The sequence below is a fragment of the Osmia lignaria genome, chromosome 12 (genome assembly GCF_051020975.1).
Source record: "Osmia lignaria lignaria isolate PbOS001 chromosome 12, iyOsmLign1, whole genome shotgun sequence".
Classification (NCBI taxonomy): Eukaryota; Metazoa; Arthropoda; class Insecta; order Hymenoptera; family Megachilidae; genus Osmia; species Osmia lignaria.
This window is the reverse complement of record NC_135043.1, coordinates 4540377-4563281: the sequence shown is the minus strand read 5'-3', so window position 1 is coordinate 4563281 and position 22905 is coordinate 4540377. Positions and strand designations below refer to the sequence as shown.

Sequence of the window (22905 nt, the reverse complement as noted above, 5' to 3'; positions counted from 1 at the left end):
AAGATTTAAACAGCAGTTCTCCGGAGAGTACCATAGTAGGCGATTGAAAATTCCGTCTCGTTCGTAGAAAGAGTTAGGAGAATTTATAACTGTCCGATGGATTCGCGTTTCACGCACGGTCGCATAAATCGTGACCGGGAACGATTTCGCGCCTTCAAAACGGGAGAAAAGTATTCGCATGCAGCCGAGCGTCCCACGGGCGCGAAATATGTGTCACGAATAAGTATATGATGCCTGCTGGAGAACTGTCGGTTTGAAAGATTTCCTCCTCTTATATTCGCGGAAATCAGCTGGGAACGATTTTGGTGATATTAAATTGTTATCATTCGAAAAATTAACCGGTTCTCTGTAAAATTCTCGTGTAAATTATTATATCCAATCATAGTGGTGGAATTTATTTTATTACATAAAATATGTAGATAGCTTGGTTTCGTTCGGTAGAATAATTAGTTTGAAGATATTTGAGAGCTGTGGTAATATTTAATTTGTAAAGGATGTCCCGAGCGAATATTTGCAGATTCCATGAGAGAGCGATTAACGCATGATTAATTATAGTGAACAATGCAGCCGCGGTAAATGGTTTAACAATTTCGTCCATTTCAATATTAATGCTCGTTTTTGTTGCTTACCTGCAGGAATAAATTCATATTTGGATAAATCGTTCAATTTTCACTGAAATGATAATTTTAGTAATTTTAGCGTTTGACTAACGAGTGGCGATTGAATAGGGCTGGGGGCTGCTGTTTCAAGCTCGTTTATTTCCCTCAGGAAATTGTTGTAACAAGAAGCTGTTTACTGTCAATATTTACCCCGCTAAGGTTCGCTGTAATTCGAAACAATTTTTTTAACGAAAATTGAAAACGAGACATCGACTTTTAAGACTTTCACCCTCGTTTCATCGAATCTCCGCTGAGATATATGAAGGGTGACTTTTAGACATCGCTCGATCACAAAGACAATCTTTCGTCGGGATTGCAAAGTTTAGAAGGAATGTTTTGTTAACGGTGAGAAACGTTCTTCCACCCCCTAAGAACAGCGGTTCTCGACTACCCTAATATCAAGCGAAAAATACGAGATAACGTGTTTGGCTCAGGTGATGAGAAGCCATATATTAGGGGGATAAATGGGGCGTAAAACTTGTAAATTTATGCTAATACAATGCCACGTACATTGTAATAAATATGTACAAATTTTTCGATGAGCGTGCGAAGGCAGTGTACTCGAGGGGCTCATGTTTCCCTTTAACCTTACAGCTTTCCACCCCTTGTGTCTTTATTTCCATCCTCCTTACAAGATCCTCTTTCACAAGATGCAATTTTCTTAAATCCTGACGTGCTTTCTGGATTATCATTAAAGCTTTCAAGTGTCGCTGAATATTCATGTTGGACACTCGCGAAATATTTTTCTATGTTTTTCAAACATCTTGTGGTATATTACGAAAATAAAGAGGATGCCTTTAATATTCAGGCTATAAAATGTTTCGAATAAAAATTATAACGCAACCCAATAAAAGGGAAAAAAAAGAAGTGAAAGAAACGCGTTGGATTCTAAAGGTACCATTACCTGGGAACGAGATCGCCCACGTGAAAAACGTCGTCCAAATAACATTTCTCATCCCCGTAACCATTACACTAACATAAGAAGGCAATTTTCCAAGTCCATTCTCTAGCAATTCGTAAGGAGAACAGCCCCGGGCCGCGCTGTTAGCACTTATCCAAAGCAGAAACGATAAAAATGGCTAGACAGACGACGGTTCTTTAACCTTTACTCGGTTTAGTCAGCGCGTGAAATGCATTCGCGAAGCAACTTGCAAGCGTATTCGCAAACGAGTTTGTAAACTCACGCGTTTGTAAATTACTCTCGCGACTATATCTTCGAAAAACTAGACGAGCCATGGAATTCACACGGCACCGACCGCGTTAACGAAACTTCTGCGTTATCGTTGTCATACAGACACTCGATTTCCCGGATATACTTCCCTCGTAACGCAAACTTTTCCACTCGATTCGTGGTCACGCGTCTCGTTGATAAACGAGACTGAAAGTTTCAAGTATGAATTAACAGACGTGTATGTTTGCTGAACGCGGTTCATATCGAAGTTACGTTTATCCAGAGGAGTGGATTTTGCAAAATAAAAATTGGTAAATCGATCGATTCGCGATTTCCGTGGCGCATAATCGATGCGACAGGGAACTAGAGCCACCGGCAAGGAAATCGCTTCACGATCGATTAAACAGCAACGAAACGAAACTATTAAAGGAATTAATTACGGTCACAGGACTAACGATCGATCGCGAGCAACCTGGCGTTAAAATAATCCGTGTGAATGCTAACACGCGATCGAGCAGGCATTCGTGTGACGATTTCTTCTCTTTATTTCAATTTTTTTTCTTTTTCATTTTCATTTTGTTTCTTCTAACCTGTTTCGTCTGGACGTTTAGCTGATTCGATGGGGCGGAATTGAGCGCGGACCGCGAGTTTCCGGTTGTAACTTGCGTTCTCATATTTTCTGTACAGCATGTTGCGTCGCAGGGATCGATTTCTGTCGAGCTTTCCGAATCAAAATTCATGGGTACTGATTTTTTTTTACGATAATGGAAGCTTCTTTTAATATAGAACCGACTTGAAGGTTTCTGACGAAAGAAAATCGCTTTTCGAGTTGAGGGATGTTCAAGACGACCAAATCATGATATCTTTTAACAATTAGTATTTTCAAAAATTATTTGTTTCGTAAATATTACTACAAGAGGAACGCTTTTTCCTGTCGGGGAATGTAATTTCGTTCAGAAACACTTTTTTCCGTGGAGCCAAAGTTAGAGCAAACATTTATATGCATTATTCATGGCAGGAGACACGAAAGCGTGGAAAATGTAGAAACACTGTTTTTGAATGTGTGCACCGTCGAAATTTTGATGCGATAAAAGCGACAGAGTGGTTAGATTCATGCATACGTTCGAATAAAACGAATCACGAACACAGTCGCTGCTGTTTCGCGAGAAACATTCACCACGTTTTGTAATTTTCGTTTCGAAACTGGAAAATGATGACGGTACACGTTTTAGGTTACGTCTATAGCAACTTTTTCCCACACTTAGCAGAATAATAATGAATACGAATAAATTGTGATTTTTGATAATCGACAAATCGAAATAAGGTCAAAATGTTTTTACAAGGTTTTTTCATTTCAAAATGATACGATTGAAACAATCCGAATTGGTGTCACTCGACGTTTCGAACGTGATGTTAGTTTAATTCGTTTATTTTCGAGGAAGTTACCGAACGAATTGATTGAAATCGCTTCGTCAAAGTTGCTCGACGATTTGAAGGTAACGTTGCTCGACAACGAATAGGGCAAAAGCCCAGTCGAGTGGTTTTGAGTTTCATCCAATTATCGACTGTCGTCGACAGCTCGAACACGTCCCATGTTCCCTTGGGTTTTACGTTGCCGCAGATTACGTTTGATCGCTGTTGAATATCTTTGTGAAAGCCCCTTGCTCGTTCTAGGTTCTGTTTCAAAAAGAATTCAAGAAAAAATAACGCCCCGGGAAATTTCTATTGACATTTAACTATGTACTTATGTTTTAAACAATTTGTAGTTTATTTAACTTTGGTTTTACTTGAGGTTTATTAAGTTTAAAGTTTGCCTCGTTCCTTCTTTCAAAATGCCAGACAACGTTCGATAGTCTTCCTTTTGCGAATATTAAAAAGTTGGAATTATGTTTCAAGTTGTTGCGATGAAAACTAAGCGGTTTTCATTTGCCGATGTTAAGAGAAACAAAACTGGAGCCAGAGTTGCTTAACGAATTTGAAGGATGCTTTTTATTTTTTAGAAATTAAAATCAAATAAAGTTAACGCAACAACATCAGAATGAGAAATTAATGTTGCATAAACAAATTTTTCTTAATAGTTGGCTGATATAGAAGTTTTAAGATTAAAAAGCCTCGAAGTGTTACGCGGGTAAATGGAAATCGATGTGCATGACGACTTTAGCGACGTCTGTTAGCAAGTTCCCGAGCAAAATTTCTCTTTCATGTTTTGTATCAACGCTCGGTACGGGAACCTCATTCTTCTCAAAAAGTGGAGCCATTTTTAATACAAATTCTCATATTCAATTTTTCTGCGTTACAGAATGTCATAAATAAAATTTAAAGTTTCTCTTCAACCATAATCAGTCTACCATGTCTACCTTCAATTCTTAAAAATTCTTACAAAAACAATTTATTTGTAATTCCACCGAAAGGAAACGTTAGATTAAAGTCTGAGTAATAATAGTACGAAAGCAAATCAATTTCTGTTGGAAGAAAAAGGAGCTGTGAAATAAATAAGCGGAATACGCAGGATCTTGGAGAACAATTTAAACGAGCAACACCGAGAGCCTGCGTCTACCCAGCTTCTTGCGTCCCCTGCTGAAATACAATAGATATAATATATTTTTATGTAATAACGTAAACAAGATAGTGGTTCTGTACAAATATCCCTTATATAAAAATCATGCTCGCCCGGCCAATCACGGATCGCGTAACGCGTTCCGATCTTCGTTCTCTCTGCACACAGTCGAGTGCATCATTACGCTCGCAAAAGTCCATTGACGACAAAACGGGAAAGCAATTACGTAATTACAGAGACGGACAATGGACAAACGCACAATTAGACATCGATTGAAGACGATCGTCGAACGTTAATATCGTTAATTCGCGCATTATCTATACAGGAAAATAGTCGTTCCTCGTCGGAGGCTCGAACGAGCATCGAGATGGTCGTTCGCGATGAAAATTCGCGCTTGTCGAGGTACTTTCGAATTAGTCGTTCCTTAACCTAACGTTTCGCTGTTTATTTTATTCGTAGTCCCTTAAAAGTAAACATCCTCCAAAATTCTTATTCTTTGTCTCTGCTGTAGCTGCGTCAACACCTCCTTGCACTTATATTTTCGACGAGATCGTTTGCTATTTAAAATCGTTGTCGTTGGCTACGACGATCGCTGCGAGTTCGATCCAGAATTCTAATTAGAAATACGCTGTCGGCCTAACTAATGTCCGCGATAATTGATCCTCGAGGGGATAGAAACGTCGGCTCGCGATGCAATTTAGAACACCTTTTTAAAGCGGTGGATTCCAAAAGGCACTATCTTCATTTTTCTATATTTCATTTTGCTTTAAAAGAAAAAAATATTGCATCTTCAATGAGAAAACAATTTACTCCGACAAGTTAGTCTCGTCCTTAAGAAAAAAACTGATCAAGAAACGGCAGAGATCGGTGCTGCCATTTGAAATCCACCCCATCGGTTAAGCATCGCTGCGCCCCTAGACACCGAGTGCTATCTATGGTACCCATAATCGGGGCTGGTGAAAACCGTAGCCTTCAGCGTGATAGAAGACACACGTGACGGTGGATGAGGCTTGGTCGCACAATTCGTCAGGCACCTTTTGCGCCTGTCGTGTCTCCAGTACTTATGAAGCGCTAAAGAAGCTTTGGTATGATACGGTCGACAGATGGATCCTCTGGCAAGTGCATCGTCGGGACACAGGCGACACTTGAGCAATTCCCTATCCGATCTGCACCGGTACCTCTTCCTCAGTTCGTTCACCACCTCCACTTGAGGTGTTTCCTTATTGGACACCGAATTGGTGGTATCCTCTTGTCCAGTGTCCTGTTTCTTCCCATCGAGGCAGGGTAGCTCGTCGTCCTCGAAATCCTGGATGCAAGTCACCTTTCTCGGCAGGCTCTGTTTCCTAGAGCGTCTGCGGCTTCTCTGGTTCGACCAGATCCAAGGGCACTCGGATGGCTCCCAGGATGACTGACCCTCGGTCGCTTCGGCAACGGCTCGATAGCTGTACGCAAAATCACGATTAAGTATGATCGCGGTATCGACGCTGGCAACTGGAGCGTCGTCCAAGTTCGTATCCTGTTTCTCAGGATGTTCGGCGACGATGCGGACTCGTTGACGATGACGATGATGCTCGTACTCGTGGCCGCTCGACCGCCTCTCCTCTTCCAATGTCGGGTACGCCATTGTCGCTGCAGTTGCAGGGGAGTTTACCATCTCGTGGCTGCAACCACCGCGGCACTGTTCCATAAGTTACGTTCGCGTCATTTTTCTACCAACGAACGGAGCGTCCGTCGACCGTGCGACGGGACGACGCTTCTTTTCTTTTGGTTTTGTTTTTTATATATTTTAGTCAGACAGAGAAAGAAAAAAAAATAACGGAAAGTGACAACGACATAGAACAGTGAAAAAGCACGGGACCGTGCACCGACACGCGTGTCTTGGCGACACTGAAAGCAGACAAACGAAGCGTGCACACGCGAGCGAGTCAAATGGAAAAAGAAAAGACAAAAGAAAGAACAAACGTTAAATCAAAAAATGACGCTGCAACGTAACATAAAATGGAGGTGGAGGGCGGGAGAGCGGGTGACGAGCGACTTCGGCGGCAAGTCAAGCTTTTCGTTCGATTTCATTTTAAACTGCATTCAAGACAATCTGATTCGTTTGAAAATATTTGAAGAATCTATTATAAGAACCTGCCGCCGAAAATACGTCGACCTAGCAACATGAACGAACACAGAATTCCGAAAACAAAAATAAGCGCAGGAATCGCACTTGCAACGTAATTGTACACGAAGCTGTATCTCTTCGTATATATCGGCTTTGCCGTTTTATTACCAGAACGATAGCTTAAAGATCAGTTTTCATCGATAGTATTCACAGTATTCAACATCATGATACATAAAAGATACAAAAGAATATTAGAATTCTCTATCAATGAAAACTGCGTCGTTTGAAATCATCTCAAGCGGTCTAAATTCTAGCTGGTACAAATTGCTTTTAATTAACTACCAGAGTTAGCTTCTGGATTATTTAGAATCGAAGAAAGTTTTCAGCAAAAATGACTCGACAAGTCGCAAGGGGATAAAATAAAAATAAACAGCAGAGAGGGAGAGGATGTGGGGACCGGAAGTGAGCAGGATGCTTACCCGAGTATCGTTGTTGGTGGTATGACGGTGGTACCAGGTGCGATGGCTGGTGCTGGTGCTGGAAAAACTGGCGGACCAGGTGGTGGTCGTCCTCCTCCCGCGGGGCTGTAAATTTGATAATTACACGATAAATAATGCCATTCGTGAATTATCGATGAGCTACGACACTAGTGCGATCCACAATTTTACACTGCCCGTTTATGGTAACCATTCTGCAAGTATTTTCGGATATTTCTCTGGAGGCTAGAAGCACTTGCGAAATTTCTCTATATACTTTTCTCCCCTGACATTCATTTCATATAATTTGTATTTCTTCTGAAACACGCCTCAGCTGTTACCATGAATATCAAAAATATTTATGCTCGAATACTACTGCGAAACAAATGCGTTTAACGAGGGAATTATAATTAATTAAGCGTTCGAAAATCACGTTTAATCCGGGCGAAGGGTGTTTTCGAGCACCGCAAAATCAACGAACCGTTGCGAGTTCGGTAAATTCACACGAGGTCCGAGATAATTCTGTTTAAAGACAGCTAACGCGGAAGAGAAACACGTGATTGAAGTTTAGAATCCGCTTGCTCGTTACATTTATTTGGCCACGGGACAGGTGGTTCAAAAAATAACGCCGATGGATCAGTCGCGTGCGATCGGCTTCCAATGAAATCGTTTTAATGAATTTCCCGTTCGCGTCAGGATTTTCGGAAACGTTCAAATCCGTGGCACCGTTAAACCAAACACACCGTTCGATTTATCCAATTAACCAACGCGACCATTGATAAATGCTCGAACAGCTACGCGAATTTCGAATGCTGACCTCACAAATCCCGTTTTCGACTCGCGCTTTGTACTACAGAAATGTTTACCATGTCGATTACAATTTAATCTTTAAAAGTCAGCCTTAAATTTATGAAATTTTTCGAAAAATCTTTCCAAGACTACATAAAAGTGAACGAAGAACGCATTCTTACTGCAAGGGTTGTTGATGACGATTATTCGGCGGCGGTGCAGCCTGAGCAGTGGACGTCGCAGGTGCATTGGCGCTGCTCACGCGATGCACGTGCAACTGATGCATCTGCAGCTGCGCCGCGTCTTCGCCGAGGAAGGAACATCTCGAGCACTGCCGTCTGTTGTGCACCTTGAGCACGTGAGTGGCAAGACGTTCAGCGCGGGCTGCTTTGTATTCGCAAAGGGTGCACGCGAAGGGTTTAAGGTGCGTGTTCAAGTGCCGTTTCAGGCACCAGTTGTCCACGCCGCTCCAGGAACAGTAGCAACAAGTGTACCTGAAAAATTGATTCGCCTAATCAGTCAAATGATTTTTTAATCCTTCGAATTAACTCACCTCCTTCGAATGCAACATTCTCACAAAATTAATACTTTCATCATTAGCCTCACCTCCGTTCTTGAGCACCCTTAGAGCCTCCCTTGAGATGGCTCTTGCTATTGCATCCTCCATTCTGCACCCTTCTTCCGGTGTTACAATTCCCTGCATCCGGTTGCATGATACCTGGTGCAGGCATCGAGGTTCCCTGATAAATCGCAGCAGTGTTCGCAGTTGCATTATTACCAGGATTCGGCTGCAACTGGTAATTCTTATTATTATTAAACCCGGAGGTGTAATTGGCGTGTTGTTGCTGTTGTTGTTGTTGCTGCTGCTGCTGCTGCTGCTGCTGCTGTTGTTGTTGTTGTTGTTGGCCATTAGTATTCGCATTCGCAGTGCTCGCGGTTGATGACTCTTGTTGAAGAGGCTTCGGTGGATCGGACCCAACTGGTCTGCGTATCCTGGACAACTCGTAACCGTGTTCACGGTGCATCCGAAGGAAGTGTTTCTTCACGTGATCGGCACGATTGAACGGTTTGTAGCAAATGTAACAGTGAAAAGGCTTCTCCTCGCGATGAATGTTTTCATGGCGCGTGTACAGATCGCGACGATCGGTTCCGTACGGGCAGTATGGACAGGTGTATCGTTTTCCGCTCGCCAACACCGTGGCTGAAGTCGGGATTGTCGTTGTATTCTGTGAAACGAGAAGATTCTTCGTTATCCTTTATAAGGAAATCTTTTTTCCTCGTTATTAGAATTTAGTATCGCATACCTGGTGCAAATGTTGCGGCGCAGGGGCGGAGGGTAACTCCTGCAGCAGAAAGGTCGAGGTGACCGGTAATAAAGCGGCAGGTACGGTTTGGGTCTCCTGGGTCCTTCTGGACGGCGGCGCTACTCGCTCCGCACGCTCGCGTAGCCTCTCCAGGTACGAAATCACGTCTTCGACTTTCAGTTCCGACTGCAGGTAATCCTTACGCGGTGAATTATGCCTGTTCCTGCTGTCGTCTGCGAGAATTCGCGAGGAATGAAGTTCCATGAAGTGTTCGGCCACATCGCGGGGTCCGCCCCCCATCACGTCGCCTGTTAAACAATTCAATTTTTTTAATATTTTAAGGCTTAAATATTCCTCGCGATCATTGTATCGAATTTAATTTTAAAGATCAATCATTGGGCCAAATTTAATTTTGAAGAGTATTCACTGGATACATATTTAGGACGAACTGGGAGAATTGTTTATCGTATTACTTTAGACTTTAGTCGGTAGTTTCCATTCGAATGGACAGAAACGGAATGTTTGATGCAACTCGATGACACAGAAGGTTGGAAATTAGCCGCGGAAACAGGCCGTGTGGGGCGACAATAAAACTTCCTTTTGTTCGAATAAGCGAACAGCTAGGTTGCAGCCTAGCATTGTTTACCTCTTCGATTTAACCTGGGGTCTTTCGTGCTCGTTGACCTGTTATTTCGATAATACGTTCCCTACTTGCGCTATCGACTCGTCGATGTAGTAATTCAACGAGCGTCGTTTGTGACTCACGGGGATACGATGAGTAAATTTTCTTTTATGAAAATTTGTGAGATAAAGTACGAACCGCATTCGTAACACCTCCATGTAACTTTTCCAGCATGATAAGCTGCGATCCGACTACCGTCGGTTCCTTTGAGCGGCTCCTCTTCGCAGGTCCAGTTTCCGTCGTCGCTACCGTCGGTTCCGTTTCCGGTGTCCTCTTCGTTCTTGTACGAAACCGATGTCTCGAATTCGTTCTGTACGCTCGACGCTGTGACGAGGACGAAAAATTAATTACTCAGTTCTTTTTAATTAAAATAGAATAGGACAATTGCTGGGAATAATTAAAACTAATTAATATCGCTCTCCAGCAATTTCATTTCGCTCCTTCCCCAGGAGAATATCATTACGCATATTAATGACATATATGAAATAATAATAGCATGAAACGTACAGCAAATTTCGCTAGAGTATTCTAATTTTGTAGAAATATTTATTACTTTCCGGTTGATATTTATTGCCATATCGAAATTCTATTTTCACTATACTTTATGCTAATGACCCTGAACATATTGCAAAATACATTAAATTTGAATACCGTCGAAGCAATTAATGCTAAAATTAGCCATAAATTAACTTGAATTTTGCATCTGTTATTTACCATAAACAAGATATTCAATTTTACATAATGAATTTTTATTAAAACTTTGACTAAATTTATAGATTTCGCAATTGTGAATTCGCAGAACTGTGAATGCAAATGTTTGTTATTTAATTTCTGCATAAAAACTTGAACTTACTTCTGTGATCAGGGTCTTCACCGTACAGTTTCCTGGTGATTTCCTTAAACATATCCTCGTAGCAGTCGAGCCTGCTAATTCCAGTCCCGCTTCCTTCCATTTTTCCGCCCGTCGCCGCTCACCTTTGGAACAATAAACCCTCGTCTACCTGCGCAGAAAATCGTGGTCGTAAGCAGGGTTACAGGGTTACTAATAATCCCTGAAACGCATTTCCTCTCCTCAGTTTTCCCAAACTACCCTCCCTCGGCGGCCACTAATTTACAACCCACATTCACCCGCGCCGTTTAATTTCCTTTTTCTTTTCGTTTGGCTCGCTCGAGAGCGTAATATTTTCATAGAATCGTTTAGAACGGAGAGAGAAAGGGACGAATCGATAAACTGGGCTAATTGGCTCATCGAACCTTAATTAAATCTTGGCAAGGCGCTTCCTTTAATCACCGCCAAGACTTGAATTTTCTGTACGAGGGTTAAGTGGCTCGTTTGCATAAGCGAACGATCCCTTATCCCTCTGAATAATAAAACGGATATAAACAAGGCTTTGTTCTTTTACAGTATTTTTCAAATTTTTTCGCCGGTACAAAAATTAGGATCTAACACGAATTAATTGGTTAAATCAATGCTGTTTTCAATTCCTAAAAGCTAGTACCAGTTTCCAATATCTCCGATGCAATATTGAAATCAATCAGAATAGGAGTATCGAAGCATGGTCTTAATGCAACGTGCACTCACTGTACAGAGATATATTCGAAACTCTCCCAAACTCCTCCCCTCGTTCTTATCTTCTATATGTTCAGCTGCAGAGTGAAACGCAACAGACTGAAACATCTTGTTTTGCAAAGCAGCAGGAATCAATTCGATCGCTATGGAAAATGCCAGAAACACGGTTCTAAATTCAACTTCGCTCCAGGGAACGCGTTAAGCTGCAATTTACACTTGCAAAAATTGTTGTAATTCACTTATATCGATTAACAAATTGAAATCAAGTGGAATTTTTCAAAGCGTGAATGAGGTTTAACTGAAGCGAACGCTCGGTCGTCCAACCTAAACGGAACAATAGAGACGTAACGCAATTCCAACCCTTTGCGGAGGACATTCTACCCGCGTTTCAGCGTAAATACGGGGTCAATACACGCTTGAAAAACGTAATGGCTGTCCTGGTAGAATGGAAGTGGAAATTCCATAACGAAAGGTTAGAGGTAAGGTTCATCGTTTATTCCAATTCGCTGGTGCTTCAAAGGATAGAAGAAGCGTTTAAGGAATGTCGAAGGATGTCGGGAAGGTACTCGAGGGAATCCGGTGTTCTTTTAAAAGGGATCACGATAATGAAGAAGGAACGAGGAGCAATTACGGATATTTCCCGAGCATCTCGAGAAACTCGATCGAAGTTAAGACCACTTCATGATTCGTTCGAGCGTGAGCAGTCTTAACTCTTCTCGGTGTATCCTCTCGCATAGAGGACAAGAGCGACGAGCATGGTGGAGAGGGGAAAAAATTCGTCCCTGATTGCGTTACATAGCGTGTTAAATATTCATGAACGAGGAAATCTTTCGCCTTCGGAGCGAAATTACAATGTAGAGGCTCGCTGAAAAGAGGTATCGATTTTCACTTGGAACTGGAATAAAAGCAAACCTTCGTTTCCTTTGAAAGCATTCACGCGACACGAGCGAATGGTACTCCATTTTTGTCGCGCTAACCGAGACCCACTTCTTCTCAAACTTCCATTCTCGGTCTTCGCGAAAATCAATCGATCAAAGGACACTTTTAAGCTAAACTTCGAACTATGTTTCAATAGACATCCATCTTCGTTGAAATGAAATATCCACAAGCCTGAATAATCGTCGACATCAATTACCCGATTAGTCCGTATCGTGGGTGATAACAAAAGGTTGGAACGTAATTAGTTAAAACACGAGTCGCTGCCAATTCCATTTGCCATCCTTCAAACGCAAGGGGAAGGTCGATCGTTCGCGAAGGGATCCTTGAAACCAATCGAGCGTAAAGACGAACCATTGTCGGCCAATGAAACCAACGTCACGAACAGTATTGCGACCCTCTGAAAACTCGTGTATTAACCTCCTCGTACAATATGACGTAAAGATTCCTAGAATTTCTAAAGGAGGATTATTAAAGGAAAGGAGAAAGATGAATCAGCCACATGGCGCGTCGAATTCAACATTGCCTATCCAGACGATCAACAGACTACCACCTACCGTTCGAAGTTTCAACACCGATCTGAATTTATCCGACCTCTTTATTAAATAGAGCATTTCGATAAAAGAAGATACTCTGGAAAGTATCGATGGACCGATTTTAATAGAAATATAAGTCGAATTCGTAAAGAGAAAATATTTGTTTCAACCGTTCGGAGATATTCGAAATGGTCGAAGATAAAGGATGCCGCTTACAAAAAGCCCCATTCAATATGGCAAGCGATTCTTTCAGCCCGTAGCCTCGAAACCGGGCAAGAAATAAAGGGGCACGTACCTTTGAAACTTCAAAGCGCTAGAACAACAGGCTCGACGTAGAAAATCGATCCTGGCTACCTAGATAACGTTCCTCATTAGCCGGCCGATCGACACGTACCCCATCGCGAGTGGCGATCGAGCTAGATCCCACCCCTTGGTACCCAACGGATCGATTGATTTCGATCCCGTGTCGAGTACATGGCTACGTGACACACGTTTATTCGACGGCACGTCGTACGGAACGAGGAAGAAGCCAGCCCCGCGTATTGATCGGCCCCGCCGTTGGCTGCCGCGTGAGCGGAAAATGCGCACAGGGTAAGAGAAAGAGAGTGTCTCCGGCAACCCTCTGGCAACCGACACACACGCGCGCACAAGTACAGGGCGCCGGTCTACACCGATACCAGGGGTGGTACGAAGTTGAACGGAGATAGAAGACGATTCGTGGAAGGGGTTAGACCGAGGAATAAATCAATATTCCCCTCCGAGCGATCGAGGACACGACCCTCGAGCGATGGCGACAGATGGCGACGAAGAGGGTGCACGATGGCCCACGATGGCACCACTTCTGCGCCGGTTGAGCACCGCTGTCTCCGAAGAAAAGTTAAGCCTGGAGGGGCGATGCGGGTGGGTCGAGCAAGAGGGAGGTAGTACACGGTCGAAGAAAAAGAATAGGGACGAGAGAGGAAGGAGGAGTGGAGGAAGAGAGAAACAGAAAGGAGAAGGAGAGGACGAGGGAGTGGGAGAGAAGGCGCGCGCAGTGTGCCATTCAAATTCATCCGGAAATTATTACCGACTAACCAAGGACGACGAGCGGGTCTCGTCGTTTCTGGCGCGCGCGCACGCGCGTTCGCGCTCGCACACACGCTGATTTATAAATATATAGTTCTATGGAAGACACCGTGGGCTAAGCGCGTGGATCGTCGAAAGATTCGCCGTTTCCTGTTCATTTTTCCCGACGTTGGACATCGCCGTGACACGGAAGAGCCGCGAGCCGAGGCGCGGAAGTAGCCGCGGCGACTGTGGCTCGCATACACGCGGTGATACGCGAGAATGAAACGGGCCTGGCAGCGGAGAGTCACGCACACGCGGTGCATATCGAGCCGTGTTCTCTTCACTCGTACGCGTACCGTGCACCGAGGCCAGGCTGTGGCGCGATCCACTCGCGCGCGGACCGGCGTTGTACGCGTGCTGTCTCTGCCTCACCACGGACGATCGCGTCCTCTCTGACACGGACACGGCTCGCGTTTCTCTCGGCGAGCACCACGCAACTTTGCTCGTCGATCCAGAGAACCGTTCAGCCGCGTCAGGCATTCTTCGGCTTCGCTTCGTCCCACTCCGACGCGTTGTCACTCTTCGTCCCACCGCTTCGTTCTCGCTCATGTAATTTACTCGACGTCGCTTCTGCTCCGCGATATTCCTGTACGATTCTTTCCCAGCACGAGCACAGACACACGACGTCACACTGCGCGGAATCGGGGAAAATTGTTCGAGTCCACGATGAATCACAGGCACATGGAACGCGGTTCGAGTATCGGCTGACGACTCTTCGAGCACGAGGAAAAAAAACGGAAGGAGGAGAAAGATACGGATAGGTGGGGAGGTGTTCTTGGTGTAAAGGAAAAATGAAAGGGAGTCATATCGCGAGACGGAGATGGTGGAGATTGTTGGTGCGTTTACTTACCGGGTATATCGGGTTGTTGCCGCGGCGACGAAGCAGGCTCACCTCGATGGAAATTCGTTGTTCGAGGAAACGTTGTGCTGGTTCGGTTGCAGGTTGTTTCCTCGACGGCAGTCGGGTGGCGAGTGGGTGGGCAGGCGGGGTGGCAGGCGGACAGAAGTGGGTGGTGCGGGTGGGTTGGGAGCAGCAGCGTGTGGGTGGTGGGAGTGGGGTGAGGGAACCCAATACCACCCTCCTCGCCCATTCAATCCTGCAGTATTAGGGGGAGCAGTCGAGCCTGTTCCCTCCACTCCCTCCTTTCCTTCCTCCCTCCACCTCCTCCTCCTCCTCCTCCTCCTCCTCCACCTCATCCTCATCCTCATCCTCCCTCCCTCTGCAGCACACATCCAGCGGGAGAAATGTCTAGGACGACGAGGATGATGTTGGCGACGGCGACGGCGACGGATCACTGCGAGCGTGTTGGTAGCGATCGGCTATGAAGCGTTTCGAATATAAATACAGGGTGGGTCATGTGTCGTGACACGAATGGGGTGAGGGGAATTCTATGACTCAAAATAAATTCAAAGGATGAAATAATGTTTCGCCGTTGGAAACTTCGTTGTCGTTAAAAATCAACTTCAATTTCATTTACCACTCGGAAATGAAATGAAATGGCTACCCATCCCTAATCTAAGCAACAACCGATACATAACATTATATTATAAGTTAAGAAAGTCACCTTTTCAACCACCACGAAGACACATCCTTGGTTTGAAAAATTTTTATATTTTCAGAACTTCAACCCTCGTTCGTACGAGCATTTAAAATAAAGACGTTGTAGAAATATTTATAAATTGCTTAAAAACTTGCAAGAGGGAGTTTGAAATATCCATCACGAGCAACGAATCACTGAGCGTGTTGGGTGCTTGTCCCTTGTATATCATCTATATCTGTGTGTGTAGCTATAGTCTCCAACGCCGTTGGCCTGTCTTCCTTCCCACACAACACACACAGAAGTAAACCTCCCTACACGTGTTCACTCGCTTATGTGGAGAGAACTGTCTGCCTGTCGAGGGGCGGATTCGTTGGGGAGGGAGTAGAATTTACAGAGGCCCTTCCAGATCCTTGACGAGGGAACCTTTCTTCGGAAGGGGTCTGCAACTTTGGGTCTTCACAGGCCCGTACTTTCAAATAGGCTGAAGGAGGTCGTTAGATCGTATAGGGGTTGCTTGGACGGAAATCCCTTCTATACAGGATGCACTCGGTACTTTGCTACGTGCTTGGCAGACTAGCTGAGTTTTTTATAGGAGATTTATATTCTTCTATAGACGCTACGTTTTAGGCAATGACACATCAGATTTTGTTGGAAAGAGTCGCTCCTGGCAACGAGAGAAATTATTTTTATTTCCCTTAGAAAAATGTCTAGATCTCGCAAGCTTTTTACTTCAATTAATTAGATTTTATTCCTTCAAATCGCGCGAACAGCCCTAAGGCTCATAAATTTATAAAATAGAAAATTTCTTTTGCAAACGCGAGGAAGTATTTAGGCAATTCAAAGAAATTACTTATTGTTCCTTTCCTCTAGGGTTCGTCGTACAATTTTAGGTAGACCGAGGGCAGTGGCGGCAGGAAAGATCACGAAGCTGACCAAATCGCAGATAACTGTATTACCAACGGAGAGAAAACGTTCTTAATGGTTTCCTTATCGGCGTTTGACTTCCGTTTAAGGTTGATTTCGACGAGCGTAGATGTCGGCAGTATCGTGTCGGAAGTGTACAACTTCCGGCGCGTAAGTAAATGGAAAAGATCAGAGGGCGAAGTCGATGAAAACACCCCTTATTTATGTCACCGGATGACGTCTACCCTCTTTACTCCTAACGCTACAAGACATGCTTATCAATCGAAATTTTTAATTCTCATACCCGTAATTTTAATCGTTTATTATAAATTTAAAAGGAATTTGAATAATAAACCCCTTCTTTTCTCGGGTATATTTATGTTAAAAAGGAAGCGAAGTTTCAATGGGAACTTTAGTTCACAGTTTACAGTTTTAGTTATTTTGATGGAGAGAATATTTTGCGAGCGAGTGCACAGTCACACGGTTCGTACACACGTTCGTTATAAATAAACGATAAGCAAGTGCAGGCTAAGGAGGGTAAAAGTGTTTGTTGTCGCATAAAAGATGACACGGGCTGACGTATGAACGTGCGTAAACGCTTTGGAAAATTATGATACGCGTGTAATGTTCTTGCTGGATAAAGTGGCACGCGAAATCGAGAGGATCGATCGAGTTGAAAACAAACTTTACACTCTGTTAAATAAATCTCTAACACGTTCATCGAACTGAAACAAACTTGTAACTCCTTCGAATCTGTCACAAAGAAGGTATAAATTTTAATTTGACAAATTATTGAAGTTCTTAAACGGTCCTGTCGTAAGAGTTTCTTCGAAGATTCTGATAACGGAGAACGATAGGCGGGTTCAAAGAAAAAAAGCAAAAGCTTCTGAGAGAAGTGCAAGTTCAGAAACGATAAGATTAAGTATACTTGGTCGACGTCAAAGCTCGACGTCATCCTGTGTTGCACGTGGTACGCGTCACCGCTTATTATTCTCACCTACATCACACGCGTATTGTTGCGCGCGAGCCACGCGAGATGCGGCACCTGTTACAGCGATCCACCCTACGGGCTGATAACTTCGGAGAAATTTATAATCGGTCGTGAAACGTGTTTACTATTCATTTACAATTTCCACTTTCACTGCCCTTCAAATATGAAAGGAATTAAATGAAATGAACCATCCATCTATGTAAAACGATTTTTTTATTTCTTTACAAAATAAGCTTAGATCTAGAAACCGAAAGAAATTGGTCGAGTAAAATTTAATCCCTCGACTCATTGACAAAACTCCGCTGTTCCCCGCTTTTTGTCCCGTTGGATCGCTGAACGTCCATTGGGTTGGATTGAGAGAGACAGGGCTGTGTCCATCGGCGGGTCGTTCGCACGCAGGATCGCGAGCATGAACTCTTGGGCAGGCGGTGGACGGGGGCGTCCGGGCTGCGTCGGCGTGAGCGTCGGCGTAAGCGTCGGCGTCGGCGTCGGCGTTTTACGGTGTGGCGGTGGCGCGGCGCGGGTAGGATCACGTCGCGGCGCCTCGCGTCAGCGTCGCTGGGACCGTCGACGGAGGCAACAGTGGTGGCCAACGCATCGCGTGAACGCGTAATCCGCCATATTGGCCGCGAAACAGTTCGGCCAGATTAGGCTGAAACACGGCTGTTCGCGAGATACGTGTTTACACGGGGGTGAACGAGGGTGCATCGTAGCACTCGTGTCGTCGTTGGTTAGACGAACGAGAGAAGGGCGACAGGGGTGGTGGAAGAGGGTAATCGCGTGGCGAGACACGCCGAGATACGCCTCGAACGTTTTCCACGACCAGTGAAACAGGGTGAAAGACGAACGTTGAGAGAGAGGGGGGAAGAGAGACAGTGTGGCGAGGGTGAAGGAGGAGGAAGTGCGTGGTTGACAGTGGTTTCAAGTGCTCGGGGGAAAAAAAAACGTGTCCGGTGAATCTGGCTTGATCGGTGGATTCGACCCCGTTTACCACCCTTGGCCTACACCCCTACGCTCGCAGGACCTCTCGTTGACCTCGTCCCTCTATGAATCGACTCTCGTTCGACGTGTTGCGTGATCAAAAACGAGAGTGAACGCCTCGATTTCCGTCCAGCGTACCGAGTTTCCACGAATTCGTTGAGTTGCAAAGAGAAGACGGGTATATCGAGGTTCAGTGACGTGGTCCGTCCGAGTAGAGAGTCGGTTTTCGTCGGTGCATCGGTGCATCGGTGATTGGAAAAAGTGGAAACGTCGAACCGGGTGGAGCAGTAGCGTCAATCCCGACGACTCGACGTTAGCGAGCTAGCACGGTGTCCAGCGTGACAGCGCCGTGGGCTCGTCTCTCCCTCTTGTCTCGACTTCTGCCAATCAATAACCAGCGCACCGACTCGTTCACGCTCAGCTCTCTGCCTCCCTCTCCCCCCTCTCTCTCTCTCTTTCACACATACACACACTCTTTCCGTTTCCCTTGTTGCTTCTGTGTCTCTCCCTTATCCTGGCCAGCTCGAAAGCAAAAGCGATCTCCCTGAAAAATCGTCCGAACGATGCTTTTCCGTTTCCCTCTTCCGTCCGATTCGAAGAGTATCCCTCTCCCCGCGCGCTCTCTTTCCCTCGTTTCCGTCCTTCCCAGCCCGCCACCCTTTTAGAGGCGAGCCGTCTCACTGGCCGTCGAAACGGAACTACGGAATCGGTGATCGGTAGGTTGGAGGACGCGAACGGCATCGAGGACGACATCGAGGACGACAGTGGACGACACGAGGCGAGGCAACGTCGCGACGGACGAGCAGCAGCCAGAGAGGCGGCGGTAGCGGCGCTCTAGGCCGCTAGTCGCGCCAGCGCCCTGCACGCAGCTTCAAACCGACAGCCACCAAACCTATTTATACCTCCGTCAACGTAGCGGACGACGTTACGAGAACAGCGCCGTGTTCGGCCACCCACGCGAGCAACAGCCCGAAGGTAGCGCGACGAGGAACCTCGACGACGACGACAGCAACGAGCGGGAAAGAGCGTGGACACCGAGCCCATCGAAACGTCCCGCGTCCCTCGGCAAGGAATCCGTCTCGGTGGAATCGACGTTTCTACGTTCACCGTGTTGTTCTCGCGAAAATAGTTAGCCCCGGTCGATGGAGGACGCGGACCGGGTGGAAATGCCGATGGGGCAGGATCAGCGGATTGCGACGAGCGGCGAGACCAGTCGAGCCCACCCATAGGGGACGCCATTGAGAGTCTGTCTTTGCCTTGACGTGTGATCGACCGTCGCGCATCCGCCTTCCCTTCTCGCGTCCTGTGCCGAGCTGATCTGCGCGCTACGTGCAGCACCGGTCCGGTCCGGATCCGGCTTACAGCAGCAGCGTAGCCGCTGGATGGGGTTGGGCCGTTCGCCTCTTGGTGCCTTGGTGGTACGGGTGTCGTCGAACGAGTCCTGGTGATCGTGGAGCTCCTGGCTCGACTTTGTCCGAGCTTTCCAGGCCGGACGAAGCGACAGGCGGGAAATGGCTCGCGACGGTGTATAATGCGCGTGGAGGATCGTTCGACTGGACCGAGCAGCGCCGATTCGAGCGATCGTTGCCCCAACGCGATTTCGATCACGACCAAGGTAGCCTAGTGGTGTGCGCGGTGCGCGGTGCTCGTATGTGTCCGTCCGCGAGTGGGTGAGAATAGTTGTCCCGAGCATCGAGGAGCCGAGTGAGAAGCGTGCTAGGAGCATGCAGGATTCGGGCGAGGCCCGTAGAGGCCTTGGTCCCGCGGCAGGACCGGGATAAGGATCGAATCGGCGTGAAACGTGGATCGCGAGAGAGTTAGAGAGATCGTGTCGCTGGTGACGTCGTTAAGGCTGAAATCGAAGGAACGCGGGAAGCGAGCTGGACTCGCTTTTGGGCGCATGGAACATGATAGAGGTGAGGTGATGCGATATCGATTTAGAACGGCAGGTCACCGATGCCCCTGCTAGAGACGCGACGGAAAGCCGCTCGTCTTCGATGTTTCATTCTTGCGCTGCTCGTTTGGCAACGTGAATGAACGATGCTGCGAGCCGTATACCGACTAAACAGCTGGAAGGCTTCTAGCGAAAGTAGGATTTGGGTTAGTCGGCTCGTGTGTCGAGCCTGTTGATCCAACTAAGATTTATATTTATAAATAGAGAAAAATTGAAAATTTTCATTTGATTTTTATTCAGCTGGGAAAACATTGACAAAAGTTCAACGCGATCTTTCGAGCGTTAGCACAGTCGAGTAGACTTGGCCGTCGAATGGAAGACAATGCCGCTCTTCTCGAAACCGCTTATCTCTCGAGAGCTCTTGAAAGCGAGCCGATCGAGCGTCAACCGGAAGCCAGTTCAAACAAATAGAGCTGGTCTCCGTTTAACCGGCGAAAAATGTGCGAAGCTTAGCTGAACGAATTTAGGACACCGCATTCCTCGTGCGATTCACGTGCTCTTTAATCGAGTTACGATTGCAGATCGATTTCGTGGTAATATTCCTGGCACTCGGTGACGAATAGATGCGTCAACAAGTGTCTGAGAACGAGACTCGAAAACAGACTCGATTTCAAGAAAGTCTATCGACGTGGTTGCTGTTCGAAGAATAAAAGTAGACTTTGAAATAAAGTTTGGCAAACGATACTTTTTCGAAAGCGAAATATTCTTTCGTGTTCGCGCGTTTCCGTGTCCCTGAGAGCACGTAAACATTGTGCGAATGCACTTTTGGGCAACGTTCCAATAGTCGCTGGTGGTTCCTCGGTCATCTCCAGCCCATTACATTTTCCCTCCTATCGTTTCGATGTCTATAAATATACTTTCTCCTCGTATCTTCGACTTGCAATATTTTCGTAGATATCTATACCTTGCGTAACATGAGCGATATGCAGACTTCTTTTTTCATCTATTATTACTATTCCGGGGAAATTTCGAACGTTCAGCATCCTACACCGACTAAACATTGCCCCTCGAACTGCTACAGTGCCCTTTTATTTTCGCAGATAAATTAATTACAAATTTCAGAATACTTGAGAACAGAATTTGTTCTTCTTTTCGCTTGAAATTCGCGTCGAATCAATTCTTCTCCGTTATCTATTGGCAAACTTTTCCATTGGAATTATCGTCCGAGCAATGCCCATTGTTTTCCATTTCCGTCCCGTTCGTTTCCGCCTCGTCGATCCATCGACCGGCCGATAATCGTAATTTTCGGAGCCGTGGCAATGAACGGCGTCCCCTTTTTCGATACCTTCAGCTTTTCACGCGCACGTAATACACGAATTCCCGCGAGACCTGCTGTTTATCAATCGCTGCCCACAGCCCGTATTACCGACTCTCGAGCACGCTCGTTATCGAAGCTGCTCGCGGAGCGGATCATCGATGTATAACGCGGCGTAAAAATAATCGCGGCCCTCACAGAAAGAAAAAGAGGAGAGAGAGAGGAGATTGAGAGGTCGTGCATGCGCGTCGTTGTGGTTTTTCAAACCTCCACGAGGTTCCAGATCCGTGGAAGGGGTTGTTGGTTTGATTGATTCTTCAGATTTCGAAAGTACTTAGAACGATTTCGGGCATATTTCTCATTTTTCTGTAAATTGACTCATCCGATCGCTTATCGATTTTGAATTAAGATCAGGGCGTGTTGGGGATGTTGGCAAGTTCGAATCTAGTTAAGTTTATTTAACGATGAGGTGTGATATGTAGATTGAATCTAGGTCACAGGGGGTTAACGATGTTTGGGCGGAGGACGAAGTTGAAGATGGGATAATTTGTTCGAAAGTAACAATACTGGAGTTTCAGGAGATACAACGCGTTTCCTTTTCTATGTGAAAATGAATAATCTTCCATTTATCGTACGTTCGTTCTTTTGTTATTGGTGAAAAGATAAATCTTAAATTCAGATTATCGTTGTTTCCATATTCACTGTGACCAGGCCAGAGGATCGATAAATGCAACTGACCGTGCGACAATCGCATCCGAACAAATTGGCCGTCTTTTGAAAGCTTACCTGTCAATTACCGTACGGTCAGCTTGTTTGAATTAAAGCTTAACAACTTTATCGTGCTTCCGCGTGCGATTCGGCTCTGATGTTTTTCAAGTGTTCAAATTAAACAGAGATGCGATTTACCTTGCCCGCTGAACCGGGCTCTTTGTTTGCATTTTTCTAAACGCTATTCGACTGGTTTGGTCGCTTTAAAACGCCAATTTAACAAACAGTGCCGTCCTTTCGTTGCTTCCGATTTTAATCGAATTAGATTCGTTGAACAAGCTTCCGTTGCCAAACGAGCCTGAAATAGGAATCCTTCGCTCCTTTGAAAAACCTCGAAACGTTCGATCGCATCTCCTTTTACGCGGCAAACACTCATTACCTGGTCCCGTTTATTATCGATGACATTCTCTCTAATTAACACGTACTTCTGCCCGTCCCTTCGTCACAAACGCTTCTCGGTGTTCCCTAATCATATTACCCCCTGATCGAAACCCCTTGAAGGGGCGAGATCACCTGACAACTCAACGATTAGTTATCACTTCTCGGTAACTATAATAACTACTTACCTTCGTGAACCACTTTTACGTGCTTCAGGTACCTTTTAAAATCTTCACAAAG

General features: G+C 45.5%; 2 protein-coding genes and 1 long non-coding RNA gene across 14 annotated transcripts in view; 1 reads left to right on the top strand and 2 right to left on the bottom strand.

Annotated features, from left to right (window-relative positions):
* Dhit (regulator of G protein signaling double hit) overlaps nt 1–22905 on the top strand; it is a 48411-nt gene that overhangs the window by 20096 nt on the left and 5410 nt on the right. Inside the window, exon 1 of one of the 5 annotated variants that reach the window (XM_034320962.2) lies at nt 17380–20226. The exons of 3 other annotated variants lie outside the window; for them this stretch is intronic. In XM_034320962.2, coding sequence (XP_034176853.1) covers nt 20218–20226 — 9 coding nt within the window. In that variant the 5' untranslated portion in view covers nt 17380–20217. Of the gene's footprint in view, nt 1–17379; nt 20227–22905 lie in introns of those variants that run through there. One more of the 5 variants, XM_034320965.2, reaches the window with a different exon arrangement.
* On the bottom strand, nt 102–2574 carry LOC117602667 (uncharacterized). Its single transcript, XR_004581012.2, has 3 exons — nt 2421–2574; nt 712–823; nt 102–629 (listed from the first exon to the last, which is right to left on the bottom strand). It is a non-coding gene; the product is annotated as an uncharacterized LOC117602667 (long non-coding RNA).
* Nucleotides 3867–14903, bottom strand: chn (zinc finger transcriptional factor charlatan). 8 transcript variants are annotated; one of them, XM_034320958.2, is made up of 8 exons: nt 14745–14903; nt 10599–10746; nt 9884–10069; nt 9064–9296; nt 8366–8985; nt 7942–8253; nt 6974–7078; nt 3867–6048 (listed from the first exon to the last, which is right to left on the bottom strand). In XM_034320958.2, the coding sequence occupies exons 2-8, from the start codon at nt 10696–10698 to the stop codon at nt 5316–5318; spliced, it is 2289 nt and encodes a 762-aa protein (XP_034176849.2). In that variant the 5' UTR covers nt 10699–10746; nt 14745–14903; the 3' UTR covers nt 3867–5315. The 8 variants fall into 8 exon arrangements, with proteins under 8 accessions (XP_034176849.2, XP_034176848.2, XP_034176843.2 ...); XM_034320957.2 differs by having other exon boundaries at nt 3869–6048; nt 9064–9371; nt 14787–14895; XM_034320952.2 differs by lacking the exon at nt 14745–14903 and adding an exon at nt 13083–14716 and having other exon boundaries at nt 3869–6048; nt 9064–9371.